This window comes from Vulpes vulpes, chromosome X (assembly GCF_048418805.1).
Source record: "Vulpes vulpes isolate BD-2025 chromosome X, VulVul3, whole genome shotgun sequence".
Classification (NCBI taxonomy): domain Eukaryota; kingdom Metazoa; phylum Chordata; class Mammalia; order Carnivora; family Canidae; genus Vulpes; species Vulpes vulpes.
The window spans coordinates 7,038,493-7,059,483 of NC_132796.1; the positions used below are offsets into that span (position 1 = coordinate 7,038,493).

A 20,991-nucleotide genomic window follows, 5' to 3' on the forward strand; every position below is an offset into this window, starting at 1 on the left:
GACTCACAATGCAGGGGCAGGAGCCACGCGGGAGGTGATAGAAGACACGGATGGGTGATGTACTTACCCAGATTTAAGGTTTTATTTTTGCTGATGACCTGCGGTCAGTCTAGAGAGAGGATGGAATTTGCTAGAAGGTACATATTCTAGCTTTTATTGTGACGTTATTTTTTTATTCTGTGATATTTGTGGTTTCTGCATCTACAAAGGACTTTTATTTTAACGTAAGTCTTTTAAAAAGACAATAGTGTGTCTGTTGGCCATCTGTATGTCTTCTTTGGGGAAATGTCTGTTCATGTCTTCTGCCCATTTCTTGACTGGATTTTTTGGGGTTTTGGGTGTTGAGTTTGACAAATTCTTTATAGATTTTGGATAGTAGCCCTTATGCTCAACATCACTTGGCATCAGGGAAACACAAATCAAAACCACAAGGAGATACCACCTCACAGCAGTCAGAATGGCTAAAATTAACAAGTCAGGAAACAACAGATGTTGGTGAGGATGTGGAGAAAGGGGAACCCTTGTACACTGTTGGTGTGAATGCAAGCTGGCGCAGGAACTCTGGAAAACAGGATGGAGGTTCCTCAAAAAGTTGAAAATAGAGCTGCCCTACGACCCAGCAATTGCACTACTGGGTGTTTATCCAAAGGACACAACAATAGTGATTGGAAGGGGCACCTGCACCCCAATGTTCATAGCAGCAATATCCACAATAGCCAAACTATGGAAAGAGCTCAGATGTCCATTGACAGATGGATGTGGACAGATAAAGATGTGGTCTATATATACACAATGGAATATTACTCGGCCATCAAAGAAAGAATGAAATCTTGCCATTTGCAGTGACATGGATGGAACTAAAGGGTATTATGCTAAGTGAAATAAGTCAGTCAGAGAAAGACAAATACCATATGCTCTCCGTGTGATCTCTACCATATGTGGAATTTAAGAAAGAAAACGAATGAACATGGGGAAGAGAGGAAAAATAACATGAGATAAAAACAGAGAAGGAGGCAAACCATGAGACTCTGAACTCTTGGAAATAAACTGAGGGTCACTGGAGGGGAGGTGGGTGGGGTCTTGGGGTAACTGGGTGATGGGCATTAAGGATTACTTGAAGTAATGAGCACTAGGTGTTTTGTTTTTTTTTTCTTTTTTTTATAAATTTTTTTATTTATTTATGATAGTCACAGAGAGAGAGAGAGAGAAGCAGGCTCCATGCACCGGGAGCCTGATGTGGGATTCGATCCCGGGTCTCCAGGATCACGCCCTGGGCCAAAGGCAGGCGCCAAACCGCTGCGCCACCCAGGGATCCCCAGCACTAGGTGTTATATGCAACTGGTGAATCACTAAATTTCACCCCTGAAACTAATCATACACTACATGTTGACTAAATTGAATTTAAATAAAAAAAAATTTTTTAAAGAGAGAATAGGGATGCCTGGGTGGCTCAGTGGTTGAGCATCTGCCTTCTGCTCAGGTCATGGTCCCGGGATCCTGGGATCGTGCCCCGCATTAGGCTCCCTGCATGGAGCTTGCTTGTCCCTCTGCCTGTGTCTCTGCCTCTCTCCCTGTGTCTCTCATGAATGAATAAAAATCTTTAAAAATAGAGAGAGAGAGAATAGTGCATGCTGTAGGTGTAGGAGAAAGTTATAAGTAGAACACACTCATGAGAAATTAGAATTCCACTCTCTATTTACTGAGTACCTCCTACTGGCAAACATTGAGCTAAGTCAGTCTTGGCCTCAGACTTCAGGAATATTACAGTCTAGTGGGGGAAAAAGAACAGACGTAGTAAAGGAAACTTAAAGACATGCTAACTTTCAACTGTGACAAACATCATGCAGGGAGGCATGAGTTGCTTTATGAGATTAGGGGAATTTGGCTGAGGCACGGAGGTCAGGGTAGATTCTCGGGGAAATGAGGGTTGAGAAGTAATCTGAAATATTCATGGTAGGGAAGAAAGGTCTGTGGTAGACCAGAGCCTGGCTGCAGCAGCCATCTCGCCAGAGTGCAGGGAATAAGGGGACAGTGGTCCAAGATGATACTGGGGAAATACACAGGGACAGTGGAGAATCTTTTTTTTTTTTTTAAAGATTTTATTTATTTATTTGAGAGAGAGAGAGAGAGAGAGAGAGAGAGAGAGAGAGAGAGAGAGAACATGAGCAGGGGGGAGAGGCAGATGGAAAGAGAGAGGCACACAGTCTGCTGAGCAGGGAGCTTGACTTGGGCCTCTATCCCAGGACTCTGGGATCATGACCTGAGCCGAAGGCAGACGCTTCACCGACTGAGCCACCCAGGCGCCCCGGGGACCTTGGAGAATCTTATGGGCAATGTGGAAGAGCTTTGCAGGAGTTCTAAAGTCAACATATGGGATTCAGGAGGGGGGGGGGTGTGACTCTGATGGGAGGAGTGTGCAGGGGTGGGTGCTACGTGACCCAAATTCGAGATTACCTTGGCTGCCCTGTCACCTGGAGGGGTGTAGGGTGCAGTGTGGATTTACAGGTAGACCAGTCAACAGGTTAAATCAGCTCTAGAGTGAGAGATAAGGAAACCTGGACTTGGACGTTGTGTGCAGACGGAGAAAGGCGTCGAGATACTTAAGAGAGAAAATTAACAGGATTTGGGGACGGATTGGACATGGAGGGTGAGGAGGGCACCAAACATGAGCCTGTGGTTGGGGTTCATGAAACCGTCAGATGAGGCAAGGTTTGGGGGAGAGAGAGCACGAGGTCAGATTGGGACACGTGGAGTTTGAGGTGCCCATCGGATGTCCCAAAGAGATGACCAAATAAGCAGGTCGACATAAGGGGGCCGAGTCCGCAGAGAAATCAGGCGCAGAGATTTAACTCGGGGAGGCTTCTGCACACAGTGGTGCAGGAGGAGGAGGCTCGGATGGCATGGGGGGGCGGTTCAAAAAGAAGTGGTCAACATCTCAAAAGCTGCCCTATGTCAAGATGAGGCCGATCAAACGTGTGTGGACACACGTACCGATGCAGACACGGTTTCTGACGTCAGCGAGCGCGGCTCGGTAGAGCGAAGGGCCCTCCACGCCCGGCGGAGTGTGGGGACGTCTAAGGAGAGGTGAGGGAACGGGCAGCTGAACCGCCCTTGGAGAAGCTTGACGGAAAACAGGAGGCGAGAGCGGGCAGGAGCTGGAGGGAAAATAAGGCTGGGGGAGCTACGAGCTTTAGTAACTGAAATACGTCGCCGAACTCGGACAGCTTTTAATGACCATCATCAAAAATTAAGCTTTGAGAATAAATAGACCGTGCCAGGGCACCGATGTTCATTCAATCATTTTTTTTTCTGTGTCTCTCCTTAATTGGTAATTGGTTTTCGGCCACGACACATTTGCTTGTTAATTGCTATACTTCCTATTTAATCATGCTTTTATAATTCTCCCAGGAGAACACGGCTGAGAAAGATCCAAAGGGAGACCTGCATTCCTCTCCATAAATCGCCCGTGTTAAGACAGGACAGCTACGAGAAAGGTTTTTCCATAAGGCCTCAACCCCATTTTTATTTTGTTCTTGAACGTGCAAACCACAGCGAGAACGATACTCAAGGGAGAAGGACTTTGCAGGTTGCACATGTCTCCCTTTTTATGCTCCTAGTATAATCGCGAGCAACTACCTTCAACAGATTTTACTCGTGCCCTTTTCCAAATAATAATTTTAAAAAGAGGGAGCTGTGGGCTACTCTCTGGAGCGCATGGCAGGCCCTCCGAGCTGACTCTGAAAGGCGATTAATTACAGCGGTGTCTGTTCGGTTTCAAAAGTTCCAATTAAACGTACTTCACAACTCCTATTAAAGGGAATCTCTTCTACACACCTGTCACTTGTGAGAAGGGCTGATTCAAGTCAAAATTATGGAAGCAGGAACGCTAATCATTAGAACTGACATGCCCTCCTCTGCTGAACGAAAGAATCTTCTAATCACCTTTGAGTGGGCCTTAGACACTCGGTGACTTGTTCTCCACGAGTTCCGTGATTTCAGATTTGAGGGAATTCCAAGGGGGAAAGGACTTGAGAGCGGAGAGGCCCAGAGCCACGAGGGGCGGCCGAGCCCTCAGGGTGACAGGAGATAGCCAGTGGCCCACCGTGACTTCAGTACTGTGTGTGTCACAGCAGGAGCTGGCCAATCACACCAAGGGCCAAGTGCAGAGCCAGGCCTGTTTTTTGTAAATAAAGTTTTATTGGGGCAGCCCAGTGGCTCAGCGGTTTAGCGCCGCCTTCAGCCCAAGGCCTGATCCTGGAGACCCGGGATTGAGTCCCACGTCGGGCTCCCTGCATGGAGCCTGCTTCTCCCTCTGCCTGTGTCTCTGCCTCTCTCTCTGTCTGTGTCTCTCATGAATAAATAAATAAAATCTTTAAAAATAAATAAATAAATAGTTTTATCGGAAGCCAGCCTCACTCGTTCATTTCCGTATCCTGTATGGCTGCTTTCACTCCACCACCACCGAGTCGAGTAGTTGCCACAGAGACCGTACGCCCCGCACAACCCTAGAATGATTCGCCCTCTGACTTTTATAGAAAAGGTGCCACACCCCTGTCTCTGGCATTGGCTGCCAGTCCTGGCTGCACCTTAGAATCACTTCAAACAAAAGTTCAGGGTGCTCGGCCACACGCTAGACCACCTCATCCCCGCTCTTTCAGAAGCCAACCCAGGAATCAGCATTTTTATTTTTAAAAAAAGGGAAATTTTAATGCCCTACCAGGTTAAGAATCACTGCATTACATCATGCCGCCCCAAAGCACATTACCTTGAAAACACACTCCAGGTTGTAAGTGCATTTTCATATGGGACAGGGGTCTGCATAAAGCCCCCCAGAGCTTCGCTTCACAAACTTTTGCCAGCATCAGAGTCTCCGGGAGGGCCCGTTAGGACTTACTGCTGGCCCCGCTCCCGGAGATGCTGATGAGGAGGCCCGGGGTTGGGCTGCAGACCAGGCATTTCTAACCAGCCCGCAGCTGGTGCTGACGCTGCAGGCCCGTGACCACTCTGCAGGGCACTGACGCCTTGCACCCCTAAGGAGAGAAAGTCAAGTCCTGGGAGCCACGGGCTGGGGTCGGGGAGAGACTTAGGGGCCACCCACTGGGCTTGTTGCAGCCCTCACTGTGAAGAGCCTCACCGCTCTGCCCCAATCACCCATGTCCTCACCTCCTCCACTGCATCTAGAAAATCAAGCCATTCTTGTTCCGGATCTCCCCTCCCGTATAGGTTTTCTTTATTGTGTTTTTTAAATTTCCCAGGGATGGGGCTCTTGGGTGGCTCGGTGGTTGAGTGTCTGCCTTTGGCTCAGGTCGTGATCCCGGAGTCTTGGGATCAAGTCCCGCATTGGGCTCCCTGCAGTGAACCTGCTTCTCCCTCTGCCTATGTCTCTGCCTCTCTCTGTGTCTCTCGTGAAAAAATAAAATCTTAAAAAAATTAAATTTCCTAGGGACCATTCTGAGGCGTAGTCACTATTTCGAATGGAGAGAGGCAGGATGGTGGGTCGGAGTTTCAGAAATAAAAGGAAACATTATATGTTGCAAAATAGTTCAAAAAAACCCAACAGAAGTGGAATAAATATTTGTGGCAACAGTGAGTGCGAAAACACACAGTGATGACAAGGCAACAGAGACAGGCGAGACAGAAGGCCTTGGAACCACAAAAATGACTTTATTTTAAACCAGAAAGCAACAGCAATGGCGAGAACAGTCTGGGCCGAGGGTGTGGCAGTGTGAGGCAAGTACCAGGGGCTGAATTGGTTCAGGTCAAAGGAGTGGCCTACTTTGCATTTCCAAACTAAGCAAATCACATCCAGATCTTCGTGACACCGATCCCGCATTCCCATTTATACAGGCTTGGACTGCCTTTCAGATTCCAGATTTTTATAATGGTTTTGTTTTATATATATATATATATATATATATATATATATATATATATATATATATATATATTTTTTTTTTTTTTTTTAAGTGAAAGAGCCACCGCAGTGAAGGTTTTGCAGTGAAGTTTCCCCTTTTCTTTTCTTTTTGATATATCAGGCATTGAATTGATTACAGGAACAGTAAAACATATTTGTGAGCATTTTGCTTTAAAGAACCCAAAGAGCAAGCTTCTCCCCTGCGGCACCACTGATATTTTGCCCGGATCATTCTTGATTGTAGGGGGCTGTGCGGTGCACTGGATGGATGTTGAGCAACATCTCTGGTCTTTACCCACGAGATGCCAATAGCACCCTCTCCCAAGTTGGGACAACCAAAAATGACCCCAGACATTGCCGAATCGCCCCCTTGCTGAGAAACACAATTTCAAAAACATCCTCCTGCTCCCAACATCGTGGTCTTTGTTTCCTTTTTAAACATTTTGAAGGGTACACCAAATCATCAACTTCCCAACACCAAAAGCACAGGTATGCGAGCATACATGTGTGTGTCTCTTCAGGCACCGTATATGTGCCTGGAGCAGAAACGGAATCCCCCGTTCACCGGACAGCGCCGGTTCAGTTCCTTGGGAAGTTTAGGGTCAATATCTCAGTACCGTGACAAACTGCCCATTCATCATCAGGCCATATCCTCTTCTCCAGCTGAAGTCATCAACACTATTGCAGTCAGTTTTTGAAGTCTTTTTTTTTTTTTTCAAGCTGGAAAGAAAATCTTCACCCACGCTCATCCTTCTCTTAATCCATTTAGATTCCTACTATACGGCCAGCCACTTTTGACATTGGATCCAGGTTTCTTCATTTGTATCCACCAGGAAGAGAGGTACCATGTTTCTGAGTTCTGTTATGAGGACTGGCTATATAATTTTTGAGGCCCAGCGCCAGATGAAGATCCAGGCCTCCCATTCAAAAATTATCAAGAATTTCAAGATGGTGACAGCACCTGTTCGCACACCCACGACATCAGACCCGGCAGGCTTGGTGCTGTATTAAGGTGATTGGCACTGCCATCTCTTTCTTCCCTGTGTCACAATGCTTCCTGTGAAGAAAGGACCTCAAAAACAAAATACAATGACCCCAGTCCACTTAAAGAATTGTACTGCAGCAAATGTTTATAGCGTATATTTTTTAGACTTTCAAAAAAAAATTCACACGGAAATCTTTTCTACATCATTACAGTAATGAAAGTAAACACTGTGGCCTTTCACCATATACATACTTTCCTGTAAATATGACAACATGGAAATAGTAACCGCTACTATCCACAAGGTTTTTAAGTTAGCAAAGAGTGAGACTTCCACAACCAAATTATAACATAATCCCTCTCGTCCTTATAAAAATAGCCGAAACATAAACTAAATGGCTTGCAGCGAAAATTTGAGTAGTAACTTCTTTATATTGAAAAACATTATATTCATGGAAATATTGTCCTCGTAAATGCTTTACATTAACATCGTAAGGCAAACTGTAGCGTTTACTGGTACCTGGCGACCATGATTTTAAAAACTCAGAAGCTGAGCTTTAGACCCTTTTATTTAAAACCTGTTAGTGTACAAAGTGCATTAAAATATCCGTTATCCAGCTACCAAAAACAGTATGTAAAAATTACAACCCTTTCAGTTTGTTCAGGGAAGGCAAATACACATTGTTTTTATGCTGTAAAAAAAAAAAAAAAACACACAACAACAACAACCAAAAACCAAAAAACAACCATTAAGTTTCCAGAGAATGATTAACTTTTTTTTCCATTCAGGTGTCCATCTTTTCAATGTGAAATTGTCCTAAGTAGCTATCAAAATATTCATCTGGGTATAAATAATATAGTAAATATATAAACTCTATCTGTTAAGAAAAAGGAGAGCGTCTGCCGCTGAGGAGGACAGAAGCGCCCATGACGCAGCCCATGAAGTCCAGGCTCGTGCTCATATAGCACGATGCTCAAACAGCGGGTCTATGGACGGATTTTAGGGAGACTATTGGTTGATTAGGTTAAAAACAAAATTGCTAAAAACAATGCCTACATCCACCAGTCTGTTCAGTCAAAATGGCCAAAGCAGTAGCTCAGATAAATATTTTTAGCAAATGAAATGACTTAGAGACATCACGCCTTTCGTCAAGGTAGAACCAATGCCGCATTCCTGGTCCAAGTCCAAGGACTGCTTAAGAAAGCCTTACTTCATGGACCATTCCATCCTACCGGATCAGCATGCCCAGAATCCCACTTAACATCCTATTAGCAGGTTCTGTTAGCAGGTTCCAGCGTGGGAATAGTGAATTTGATTTTTTTTTTTGGTTTTGTTTTGTTTTGTTCTTTTTTTGTTGTTTTTTTGTTTTGTTTTGTTTTGTTTTTGTCTTACAACTCTATAGTGAACTATACTAGAATACAGAGGGACTTCTACATCTTTCAAGATTGTTTAATAAAAGTCTGTTTATAAGTTTTGAGGCACGTATACTAGTAAATAGTACTTTATGCAACGTCCCTTGTCATTAGCAACTCATAAATACTAAGTGTTTTCAGGTGAGTTATATTTGGACGTGGTAGAGACAGTCAGGGCCATGTGTTGATGTCCTGGAGAGCAAAGTCAATCCAAAGTGGTGCTGCCATTTGTACCAGAAAATGTTTATTTCCTCAGCCCCAGCAACCAAAGAAAAATGATTTGGGGGAGAGAGAGATAGGACAGCTATTAAATGTAGCAGAGCAATGTCACAGGCCCACAGAAACTATTAAAAGGAAGAATGAAATAGGTTTCTGTCATGAAACAGAACACTACTTCTGATCAAAGACAAATCGGCCTCTGACGTTTTGAATAATCAGTAGAATTCCAAGTGACTATTTTTAATTGCAAGCTCATTTTTAACGTTCTCCCAGAATCCCGAATCCTGGGAAAGGGGAGGTCATGCATGGCCAAAGGCTTCGGAACCTTTCTTTCCAACATGACCCCACCAGCCATCGGAGGGTGATTAAAGATTGGGCCATGGCGGATTCCAAGCTCCCAAGTTAATTCTTTCTGGTCTCCCTCTTGCTCTCCGGTCTAGTTGATCCAAGACGGTTTTGACATCAGTTAAAACACTTCAAAATAAACCACAGTAAGAAAGCCCGTTTACTGCCCTACTAGGTTCAAAACTATTTTTTTTTTTAATTTTTAGGGTAATTGCATATTCTGTTATGCAGCGTCGAGGCGACAGGACCTACCATGGGATCAGTATGAGATACGATGCTGTGAGAAGGTGAAGAAGCATACGAAACTACAAAAGACTGTTTTCTCAAGCCCACAGACTGTGATGACACAAAGGTTGTCGTAAAGGGCTGGTAAACCTCTGGGCCTCTTAATGTGCAAAACCAAATAATTTCTAAGAGTTGTAATTCCGGTTATGTTTTCATTTCATAAATACTCTATAAACTTTCCTGTAAATACAAGAAAAATTTGAAGAAATTATTAAAGTGTGTACTTAATACAAAGGGCAGTAAGAGGGGAGGATCGCCTACTTTGAGTCCTATCCTAGCCGATTTCTGGACACTTTCTGGCGACATTTAATCACGCTCTGGAAGCCTGTGCTTTCTCTGTCCCTGAAATGGTGGCCACGACCCTTTTTATTCCCCAGAAAGTAGCCCCGCCCGCGTGGCCAGGTGCTCACGGCAGCTGCTCTGTGCAGTCCAGATGGTCTGGGATGGGGAGGCCAGTTATAATGGTCAAGCACTTGTTCCACACCGTGAACGTGGGGCACACAGGCTGCGAGAATGTGATGTCGAAGGTGTAGAGGTGGATGGAGTTCAAAGCGTCGTAGAAGGCGATGGAGCCATTATCATAGTCCAGCAGGATGCCGACGCGCCGGAGGTGGGGGGCCGGCTCGATGGGGGTCTCCTTGCTGTTGTGTCTCACTACCCAGTTATTGTGACAGCGGCACAGCGCCCAGGAAGCAGAGTTCTTCCCAATCCACTCGTGCTTCGGGGCTGACTTGTAAGCAAGGCCGATGGCATACCTGCGCAAACATAACAGTGATGACAAAATAATGAGGCGTGTTGCACACGTACGCTACGTCCTTTCTACAGTTTTCAGGGGCCACGAAAATATGATTTTTCTGTTGGCCCCGCTCATTCTTCAGTGAAAGCTTGGCAAAGACCCTGACACAGGTGGTCCTCATTGTCTTCCCTCCCAAAAATACAGTGCGCGGCAATGGGCCACTGTATTTACTCATATTCCTGTTTTTAGTTCCAGTATTACAAGAGAATTTGAACTTTGTGTCTCACTGCCTTTTTTTTTTTTTAACACTCATCGAAGACCCATGCAATGAATTCTCCAGACCCACACAATGAATTCTCTAGCCCTGTCCAACAGAAGTTTCTGCAGCAAGTGAAACGTTTTGCTCCATTCAATGTGGTAGCCACAAGCCACATGTGGCTACTCGGCACCTGAACTGTGGCTGCCAGGCTTGAGGAACCAGACTTTAAAATCAGTTAATTTTAATTAAATTATGTGATTCAAATTAACTGCACGTGGCCCAGGACTACCATATTGGACAGCACAACCCTAGGCTTCTCCTTTTGACCTACTTTTAATTTTTCAACTGACACCGTGTCCGTCACTTTCCATGACTTTGAGTACACTTTGCAATGGGGTAAGCACAGAGAACAGTTTTCATTTACAGGGTAAGTTCCTTGTCTTCTCCTAGTTGGTTTCCTGATCTACGGCACAGGGACAGTGGACAATCTCCATCTCTGAGGGCGATTTTGAGGAGTGAAAGAAAGAATACGTGTAAAATCTGGGGCACAAGGCCTGACAAGGAATCTTCGGTAACTGCTGTTTTATTGTCTTTGCCCCATGCCACATTATGAATAAGTACCGGAAGCAGAATTTGAACCTTGGATAACTCAAAAGGCCATAGACTTAACACTCTCAAATCCCTTCCCTCACCGGAAAGCATGTGATTCATCCTTGCCGAGAACCCCTCTGATTATATTTCCTACTACATGTTTTTAATTCTGGAAGTCTTTGAGAGATGGACATCCTGGTTATCCTTAGTGTACTCTCAACTGCCCAAAAAGGTTAAGGATTCTTTCGACAGTGTTCTAAGCTCCTTCGTCTCTTTTTACCCTGCTGAGATATGCCTCTGTAACACTTGTAGACTAGATGATTCAGAGCTCAACCTTTAATATGTTATGGCAGAAGCCAGTCTAGGTGGACACTGACACACAGTACCTTACCAATAGTGCAGAGAGAAAAAACACTTCACTGGTCTTTGATGAAATGACTTTTTTTTTTTAAATTGCATGTTGGACTTAAAATACAATCACTTTAAGAGTGACGTGTTAAAAAAATGAAAAGAACTAAATCACTAGAATGAAAAGAACTTATCACTAAATTTAAAGAGGATGGAATTGATCATCGGTTCAGCCTAGGGGACTAGCCCAGGGTGCCATCAACTTGGCCTCCTCTCTTCCTTCTTGCCAATCCTGCTCTGCATCACGGGGACAATCGTGGGGTGCATTTCCCAGAATCCCTTTCCATTGTGATGGCTTTGCATAAGATCCAGAAGTTCTAAGAGGTGGGGAAACACTCTTCTCCAGACGGCAGAAGGCAGAGGTGGGGTTTGCAGGAGTTTTGGAAAACTCTGGGGTCCCTGGCTTAGGGCCGGGGGTGGCTTTCTGGCACACAGAGGTCACCATGGATTCTTGGGCTGCAGCAGCAGGCTCCCTGACTTGTGCACTCAGCCTTCCAGGGTTCCGGCAAGGCCCTGGCTCCCTTCTTCCTTGAGTTCCTAGCCTGACGTGTTTTTCTACTGAAGCCTACCTCACCGAGACACTTTGGGAAGGTTTATGTTTTGATTATGTGCCCCAGCTAAGTTCTCTACGCCCCGCAGACACGATTTCCATTTTTTAAGATAATTTGGAACTTGCATGTGCATCACAAAATAGCCATGTCTGTATTGTTTCCTTCTTGTTGCTGCACGTCGTTTTGATTTTGCATCAAAGGACTCTGATGTTTACTTCCCATTTGAACCGTAACCGAGCCTGCTCTGAAATAGCTGTGGCAGGTATGACTGACTTCATTTAGCAAATGGGAGAACACAGAGAAGGTTACAATTAGGAGCGGAGTCCGGAATCTCACCCCCTCCTCCTTGACTTCTGGCCCAGTCATCTTTGCATGAACCCAGGTTTAGTTAACACCATTTCATGAAACACCAAGTGCGCATTAACAGCATTAGAGAGCAAGAAAATAACTACGTGTATAGTCCATTAAGCAAAGGAAAATACCATTATGTTATCATTAATCTGTAAAACTATGTACATATTTCCATTGGGTTTGAAAGGTGAAGGCAGAAGGTAATGTTCCATTAAGTTACGCAGTGAGACTTGGAGAATTCAGAAAATATAAAAATTATGTTTCTCAGAGCCATGTTAACATGCCCCATTGCAGGGATCATAGCATACATGTTAATTGAAAGTCAGGACCATATTTCATGAGAAAATCTATGTGTCCCTAGCTGGTGCGGACCAAGGTGCCATAAGCACTTGATCACACGGGTCACCCTTTCCTCTCAAACACCTCCCAGGAAATGTTAAACTACTTTCTACAGGAGACTTTTTCTGAAACTGACACGATCCGGTTTGTAAAGATTCAAAGGGTGGCAATTAATTTTAGAATGAACCCCCGCCCCGAGTTGGTCTTGACATCTGGAGGGTGTTTCCAAGGTAATGCCGATCTGTGTTTATATAACTGAACGGGTCCGGTGGAATTTCCCGAACCATTCATCAATGGGAATGAGGTCATAATGATCGGGTATCGTTTATCATAAATAATTATTAATGGAGGTGTAATTATTTAGACACTGGATCCTATCCCAGATTAATACAGCACGTTAATTAACTAGAAATGTTTGCTGCTTTGCACCTGCAAAAATTCATTGTATTTTCCTTCGGGCTTTTATCTTGCCCCAGCGCAGCTAAAAACTGCAAATGCCAGTCTGGCCCAGAGCCGAGTGGGGCGGAAGGATTTGTCCTCCATCCTCTGGCAGGATGTTGGAACAGGAAAATGTTCTGGGCAAAGAGAATTGTGAGGATCACAAGAGAAGAAAGGCCAATGAAGGTGCCGTTTTGGGGAGAAAGGAGACACCCAAGCTTATGATTTCACTTCTTAGATTTCAGTTGACTTGTACCAACACTGTAAGGGACCTAAGACACAATAAGTGTTTCACCACCCTTACCTCAAACATAACACTGCTATAATACTCATCATTTCAGGTTATGCAGTTTTCGAAGTGTTTCTAGCATTAAGCTGTCGCTCGTCAAGTATCCCACTGTAAGCCCTAAAAAGTAATTATACTGTTTCGAAAAAAAACATGGTGGTTCAGAGCAGAGATTGGCAAACTATAACCCACGGGTCGAATTTGGCCCTCTGTTTATTTTTATAAATGAAATTTTATTTGTGCACCACCATGCCCATTCACAGACATACGGTCTGTGGCTGCTTTCTCACTACAACAGGAGAGTTGAGTAGTTGGGATAAAAATCATCTGGCCTGCAAAACCAGCAACACTGGCTCTCTAGCCCTTTACAAAAATGTTTGCGAAGCCCTGGGTCAGAGCTTGCACCCTGAGTGCAGCCTCCCTAGCCCTGCCGCCTCTGAGCTTTGTGACCTTGTGTTAACGGGCACGCACCTCAGTCATCTCAGCTGCAAAGGTGGATGCTGGCACCTACCTCTGTGGGGCTGTTAAGATGAACAAGTGAGCTGACATTTGTGAAATGCTTAGACCAGTGCCTGGCACATGGCTGTGCTAGATGAGGGCTGGTTAAGTGAAAATAAAAGAGCAATGGCAAACAGGTGTTTGCGAGCCAGCCAGCGGGAGCAAGGGGGGTGGTTTGTGACTGTGGAATAGACAAGGTCAGCTTTGTGAGATTAACTCGGCAGGGTTAGCTGATTCCAACCCAGACACAGCACCCTGACCGACACCCTTGGGTTTTAGAGAGCTTGCTGGGCTGAGGGCACGGCGCCGGATCTAACAGACCTTTTGAAATGATTCCCAGCCTCTGATCACCGCTTCAGCCCCTCAGCTCTGGACTATTTACAGTATCGGCCCAGTCTAGAAGCACAAAATGTACAAGGCAACAGAAATTAGTTTTCTCTAAATGATGAAGAGTAATGTTTTAGAGTGGCAATCAGCAAACATTTTTGGTAAAGGACTGGAGAGTTAATATTTTTGGCTTTGTGGACCCTAGGGTTCTGTTTTAACTGCTTAACTCTGCCGTGTGGCTCAAAGGCAGCCACAGACAACATGGAAAAGAATGGGCATGGCTGTGTTCCCATCACACTTTATTTACAAAAACAGGCACAGGGCCAGGTCTGGCCCACTGGCTGAGGTTGGCTGACTCGTGTGTGAAGGCGTGAAACAGCAGCGTTAGCAGACTAGCTCTGTTAGGCACCAGGACCCTATCATCTCAGCTGCAATTCTTGCTGTAAATAATAATTTTAAAAATGGATGGACTTAAAACAAGCTGTTTTTCTTATTGGCTGAATGGAAGATTAGACGATTGTTTTGCAAATATTCACTCCCTCCTCTCACTTCCATGGGAGACATATACTTCCCTAGACCACTGGCTTTGGCTCTGGCCAATCAGAAGGTAGTAGACTGTGATGTAAGCAGAGGCTTGAAATGTGCCTTGCACAGTTGCGCTTGCACTCTTAGGCTCATTGAGAAAGACATGACCTGGGTAGCCCTCACGTCCGAAGAGGATGAAGAGGGGCAAAGAACAGACCTAGATCCAACCTATGGTTTAAAGCAAAGCCCGGCTGAGATTAGCCCTGACAGCTCACCCATGGATGTGGGTAGTGAGTGCACAATAATAAATGGCTACTGTTTGAGGCCACTGAGTTTCGGGATGCTTGTTATGCAGCATCACCGAAGCAACAACAGACTGGAAAAGCTTTTCTGTGTATTTTTCTTCAAGATGGGCTTTGGTACGGACTAGTGCTCTGACAAAACACACAATGAGATGTGCCTTTTTATAACTGGAGGACAATAGATATCATTGCCTACCATGTGCTTCCACTTATGACCACTTCCCAGTAATGCCGGCCACTATCAATGAACACATTTCCAGCTACACCGTAGCTCCCTTGGCTGGTGAAGCGTTCAGGCGTGTGACTCTTTTTGGATGATGACTCATCACGTTCTACTGTTAAGTTATCGTGGGACACCTTCAGCTTTCGATGTGCAGATTTGGGGTCCAGTTTAAATGGCTGGCCTGGGAACAAGGTTACAGAACACAAAGAGGAAGAAGAAAAAAAGCACTGTTTATTTTAGCATGATTGATAATGGAGCTTCAATTTAGAGTTTAAAAGCACAGTGAAATAGTGTTTCCGAACATGTTCCCACCTTCGTGAACTCCCAAGTCTGTCAGTTCAGAGACAGGGAATCAGGGCTGCTCCAACCCAAGATGCCACGATATCATGGGCAGGGATCAACTACGACATATGGTATGAGCCATCTTTGGGGGTCCCCACTGGACACAAACAACATGGGGACATACTGGCTAAACAGCTTTCCCAGAGGAAGGAGAAAATGAAGACTTCATTTTCAACCATTCTCACATTCAATCCATCTTAAAATGTGCTTCATGCTCAGTAGACTTCAGACCAGAAGCCAAAGAAATTGAGATTTCAGATTTTGACATTATTTGGAAACTGTTGGAAACTCAAAATGACCCTCATGAGCTCAGAATGATTATAAAAATGTGTACTTTTCAGCCCACAACAAGATCGGGGGGGGGGGGATGTGATCACAACACCTGGGTTTTCTACTCCTGGCTGTATATATATGTGTATATATATTTATATTTATACATATACATTATATATATCTCTAAATATAGATGTATATAAAATTAGGTCTTCTCTATTTCATCATTGACATATGTGTTTTGAAGATTGAACCTCTAAGTCTTGGCAGAGTCACACCTGAACATCTTGTCGTAGCTGTTACTTCTGTGAGAACGTAACACTGGTCTAGAGGACTGCCTGTTATTCGACACCACATGGGTGTTAAAAGGCAGGAAATGAGTGACAAGAGAATGCAAATGCCATGATGCCCAAAGCCCCCAGCCACTGGTGCAGTTGGCAGACCCACCCTCAGGCAGTGGGTGGAAAAGTCTGGTAAACTGGCTGGGGTGATACATGACGCTGGCTGAGAAACCGACCCAGAGAGCATGGGGCAAGCTGTGTTATGTCCTGTGCAGGTAGGCCAGAGGATTTCCAGTCACCACCTGGATACAACATGACACCAGCATCTCTCAAATCCTTTCTTGTAGATCAGGGGCCAGAACATTCTCTCGTAAGAGGCCAGATAGGTATTTTCAGCTCTGCTGGCCATGTGGTCTCTTCTGTGGCTCCTTAACTCTGATGCTGCAGCCGGGAAGCAGCCAGAGACAAGAGGTGAATGGATGGGTGTGGCTGGGTGCCAACAAAACTTTATTTCTAAAAATAGGCAGCCAGATTTGGCTGGTGGGCTGTATAGTCTGCTGACCCGTTTTCGATTTCTGTCCACGTCGCAGAAAAGCTTAAAGGGGGAGCTGAGAAAAAGCTTCAAGCGTGGATTAGAGCACGGACATTCTCAGAGGCCCTAAGAGCTGGTGGATTTAAATTTAGAGTTTAAATTTCAGCTTGTCCTGTCAAACAAAAATGTCCCCAGGAATGATCACACCAGCAGCTGTTAGGGATAAAGTATGAACTGAGGCAAGAAGAATCTGAAGATAGTTTTGCTTAAAACACTTCAATTGTTAAACGCAGAAGATAGAATGTGGGTGAAGACAAGTGGACGTTAGTGGGCAGGCTGGGAGGAATTCCATAAGGGCAGCCATCGCTGAAAAGGAGGGCCGTGTGCTGCTACCCTGCCTCCAGTGAGGACTAGCAGGATGGGATAGCCATCAGAAAGACTGGCGTCATAATGACGTGAGACGTGGCCTGTGTCACCTCAACTCACACCCTCACCCATACACACATGGAGCAGGATCATGTCAGCCCAACCGCTGCATCCTCAGTGAGCAAATTCCACTTGTGCCTCAGATGTGTTTCTCGAATGAACCATCATGTGCTCTAAGTTCAAGGCTTTTGCTTCAATGAGGGCAAATTGGTTCAGGGGCCAAATTCATCAGTTACTTTACTGAAGAACTCAATTCATTGTAGTATCGTGTGCACAGGAGTTGGGCAAACTAGAGGCTGTGGGCCAAAACCAGCCTACCGCCTGTGTTTGTCAATAAAGTTTTATTGAAACACAGTCAAGCCCATCCAGTGATGTGTAATCTATGGCTGCTTTTGCACTGCGGTGGCGGAGGTGAGGAAGAGTGGATGGTGACCAAGACCATCTGACATGCACAGCCCCAAATATTTACTATTTGGCACAAACGCAGAAAAAGTTTGCCAACTCCTCGTGTATAACTTGATAACATCTGTTCAATAATTGCACATCTAGAAATAGAAGATGACATTATCTGTCTACATGAAATGAATACATCATCTTCAGTAAAACCGATGAAGCACAAATAAGATGTCTCAAAGATGTATTCTCCAGAATTAACCTCAGAGTATGTATTTACTTATTTGTTCCCTCCTTAGTCTCTAAAAACATTTTCTTCTTTGCCAGCAGAAACGCTGAAGGACAAACTCGCTTAAAAGCCTAAGAGTATGTGTCTTAAACACGGATGTCTGCGGTCAGATAAAGTTGTCTGACCACCGAAATCGAGGGTCCGGGGTAAGTGAGGGCTCTTCTGGAAAAGCACTTAAGTGTTCCCGTTGACTAGCTGGCAACCCTCTGACATGGTGCCCTATCGACACACTCCAATTTGCTTTCTCTTGGGAGGTCCTATGCAAAGAAATTCCCTGTTCTATAACATATTTCTAGATCAAAAATAGTCAAGAAAAGAAAAGAGAGGATAAAAGAAAACACATGTGGGCAGAGACAGCGAGGGAGATGACAGTGTTGCAAGACATATGCACGGGCCAGATCTTTCTTCGTTGCGTCCTGTGTAGTGCGGGATGTTTCCCATCATCTCTGCCCTCTAACCACTAGACACCAGTAGCATCCACCCCACTTGTAACAACCAAAAATGTCTCCAGGCCTTGCTCAGTGTCCCTGGGCAGGGGGGTGGGGGCGGAATCGCTTCTGGCAGAGAACCACAGACGCAGACACTTACCTGGGGTAGTAAAGATTTCCTGAGGAAAAGAGTTCTCAGTGTGCTCGTCTGCTATGGGAAGCAACACTCTGCCATTTGCAGAGCCCCAACGACATGTCAGGCTTCGTATATAAGTACGGAGACGTGCAGATGCACAGACAGAGATACAGCTAGACAGACAGAGGTTCTGATTCTCACGAGAAGCCCCTCCAGGATTATTTACTCTTAGGCTTATTTATTATTTTCGAGCGTCCGAAGCACAGAGAGGTCGATGGACTCACGGCCCTTAAGGGTCGAGCGTGTTGTGGCTCCCGATGCAAGCTCCGCCACCCCGTGGGGCGCCCCGCTTGCATCTTGGGGCTGTGGCTGACGCCGGAGGCAGAGAAAAGGAAAAGAAAGCGGGGGGGACAGACGTGGCCCAAAGATGAGTGGAAGGGAGGTGACAGGCCTGCTGAGTTCGCGGCACTTACTGTTTGTCTTTAGCTTTCCGGGCTCGCTGCTGCGGCTGCCCGCCTGGTTGATGGCCTTGACGATGAAGATGTACTTGGTGCCGCTCTGCAGACCGTGGACCGTGTAGTGGTTCTGCTTGATGTTGGGCACGATCATCCAGCTATCGGCAGAGTTACACAGACCTGCGGAGCCAAGCAGACACGGCGCGCGGCTTTGGCGTTCAAGGCTGCAGATGCTGAGCTCATCTGACCCCCAAGTGCAGTGCCTTGTCGCTTCTGCACTTGAGGGGGACCACGGAGATGCTCGACGGCACAGTCTCCTGCCAACCCGTATGTGTCATCATACACTCCTATCGTGTGCCCCAGATGGAAGAGCCAATTAAAATGATTATATCGAAGGGCACCTGGGTGGCTCAGCAGTTGAGCATCTGCCTTTGGCCCAGGCCATGACCTTGGGGTCCCGGGATCGAGTTCCACATCGGGCCCCCTGTAGGTAGCCTGCTTCTCCCTCTGCCTGTATCTCTGCCCCTCTCTCTGGGTTCTCATGAATAAATAAATAAAATCTTAAAAAAATAAAATGATTGTATCGCAGCTTCTGTTCGGTAAAAATAGGAGCAGCGAAGGTGGTTCTGTCTGGTACCCTGCGCGTGGCACGTGTGCCTGCTGCGTTCTCAGGGGCCGTGGCGAGGAGAAGGAAGCAGCAAGTCACCGCTGACCCCGCTTTCCGCACCCTCACCCCACGCTTGCGACAGCGATCATTACATTGGAATCGCATCAATTTTGAGACTCACAGCAGGTGAGAGGAGGCCTGAATCCTGCCTGAGAGTTCGACTCCACTAACGTAGATGTAGTAGATTGCAGTTTTGCCTCTAATTCTTCACCCTGCCCAGCTCCGGGCCTGAGTGACTTTGCAGTTACTCCCTCCAGAGACGGGACGTGTCCCCCATGACGTGGCTTTGGATTTGGCCCCGTGATTTGCTTTGGCTGCTGGGATGAGGCTGAAGTGGCAACGTGCCAGCTGCAAGAGTAGGCATTACAAGGCCTGCAGGATTTTGTTTTAAGATGTTATTTATTTATTCATGAGAGACCCAGAGGCAGAGGCAGAGACACAGGCAGAGGGAGAAGCAGGCTCCCTTCGGGAAGCCCGATGCGGGACTCGATCCTGGGACCCCGGGGGTCATACCCTGGGCCGAAGGTAGACGTTCAACCGCTGAGCCACTCGGGCACCCCAGGCCTGGAGGATTTCTGTTGACCTGTCGTGCCTCTGCCACTGCCACGGGGAGGACATTCCCCGGAGAGTCTGTGGTCTCCGAAGGATGAGAGGCCCAGGGCAGGGCTCTAAGCCCCGCCACCGCAGGAGCAGGAGCAGGAGCGAGGCCAGCAGAGACCGGCCCAACCTCTGACAGGGGAGCTAAGAGAATGATCGTCAGGCCTGCTTGCGTGCCAGCAGGAGGGTGGCCGTAGTCAACTGACTCGGGAGTCCCGTCCCTAAGAGAAGCCTGGAGCGGCGGCACCGACGGGCAGCTCGGGGCCCCGCGGAGCTCTCAGCAAAGCACGCACGGGGATCTGAGCAGCTGTACTCCCGGGCTCGGCGGGGCCCAGAGCACGGCGCTGCCGCTCGCTCGGGCTGCACTCTGCAGGATGTGGGGTGGGGGGCAGGCTGAGGATTTACGACGCTTGGAAGAACTTGCAGGGGAAAGGAAGCCCGTTTTGTTTTGCAGCTGGCTGATGCTGAAAACATCTCTTTGGTATCGGGCCCAACTCTCCTCTCTCCACCCATCAATCTGCACTCCAAGAGAACCTTTTCCCAGCCCCCTGGTGACTGGCTGTCATGAAGTTTCCTGACTCTGGTGAGTTTCCTTCACCAGCTCTTGGTAGAGGGCTGAGCCCCTCCACTTCCTGAGGGGCTCCCAACTCCCCCCACTCGTTCCCTTTCAGTGGATTTGCGAGTCAAAGGGTTCGTTCTTTTGATCTGGAGGCAACTTATACCTTACCGTAATCCCAAGAAGCAGTCCCTTCATCTTTCTTTGGTCTCACCTCTTTGAGAATCTAATAAAACATTTCTATAGAAGCAAAGTCACATGTGCATATCCATACCAAGCCACAAATATTTGCATGGCATTCCAAGCTATTCACAGCCCCATGACATCTGTCTTTGAATCCTACTAGATACTTTCTCCAGCTTTTGAGGTAAACATTGTCCATGGTAGTCTCACCGTTGAGAAGAACCTTAAAAGTATTTAGTCAAGGGTGAAACTTCCCCCCCCTATGATTTGTACCTCGGGTGCAGAGGCTTTTAAGACACCCTCCAGTGAGTCATGCATCTATAAACTCCCACATGTATATAAACTTGCAAGGTCAGGTCTGACCTTGTGAGTCTCCTGTCACCTCTTTTTGCCTCCGCCTGCGGTCACTTCACCAGGAGCACCGCTGGATTTGACAAAGCC

General features: G+C 46.3%; 1 protein-coding gene across 13 annotated transcripts in view; it reads right to left on the bottom strand.

The window, feature by feature from the left end:
- Positions 1-6,010: 6,010 nt before the first annotated feature.
- Positions 6,011-20,991, bottom strand: part of MID1 (midline 1) — a 593,315-nt gene continuing 578,334 nt past the window's right edge. For all 13 annotated transcript variants that reach the window (XM_072744773.1, XM_072744772.1, XM_072744774.1 and 10 more), the window contains 3 exons: positions 18,566-18,727; positions 14,966-15,173; positions 6,011-9,913 (listed from right to left, as the gene is read on the bottom strand). In XM_072744773.1, the coding sequence (XP_072600874.1) occupies positions 9,565-9,913; positions 14,966-15,173; positions 18,566-18,727 (719 nt within the window). In that variant the 3' untranslated portion in view covers positions 6,011-9,564. The remainder of the gene's footprint in view (positions 9,914-14,965; positions 15,174-18,565; positions 18,728-20,991) is intronic.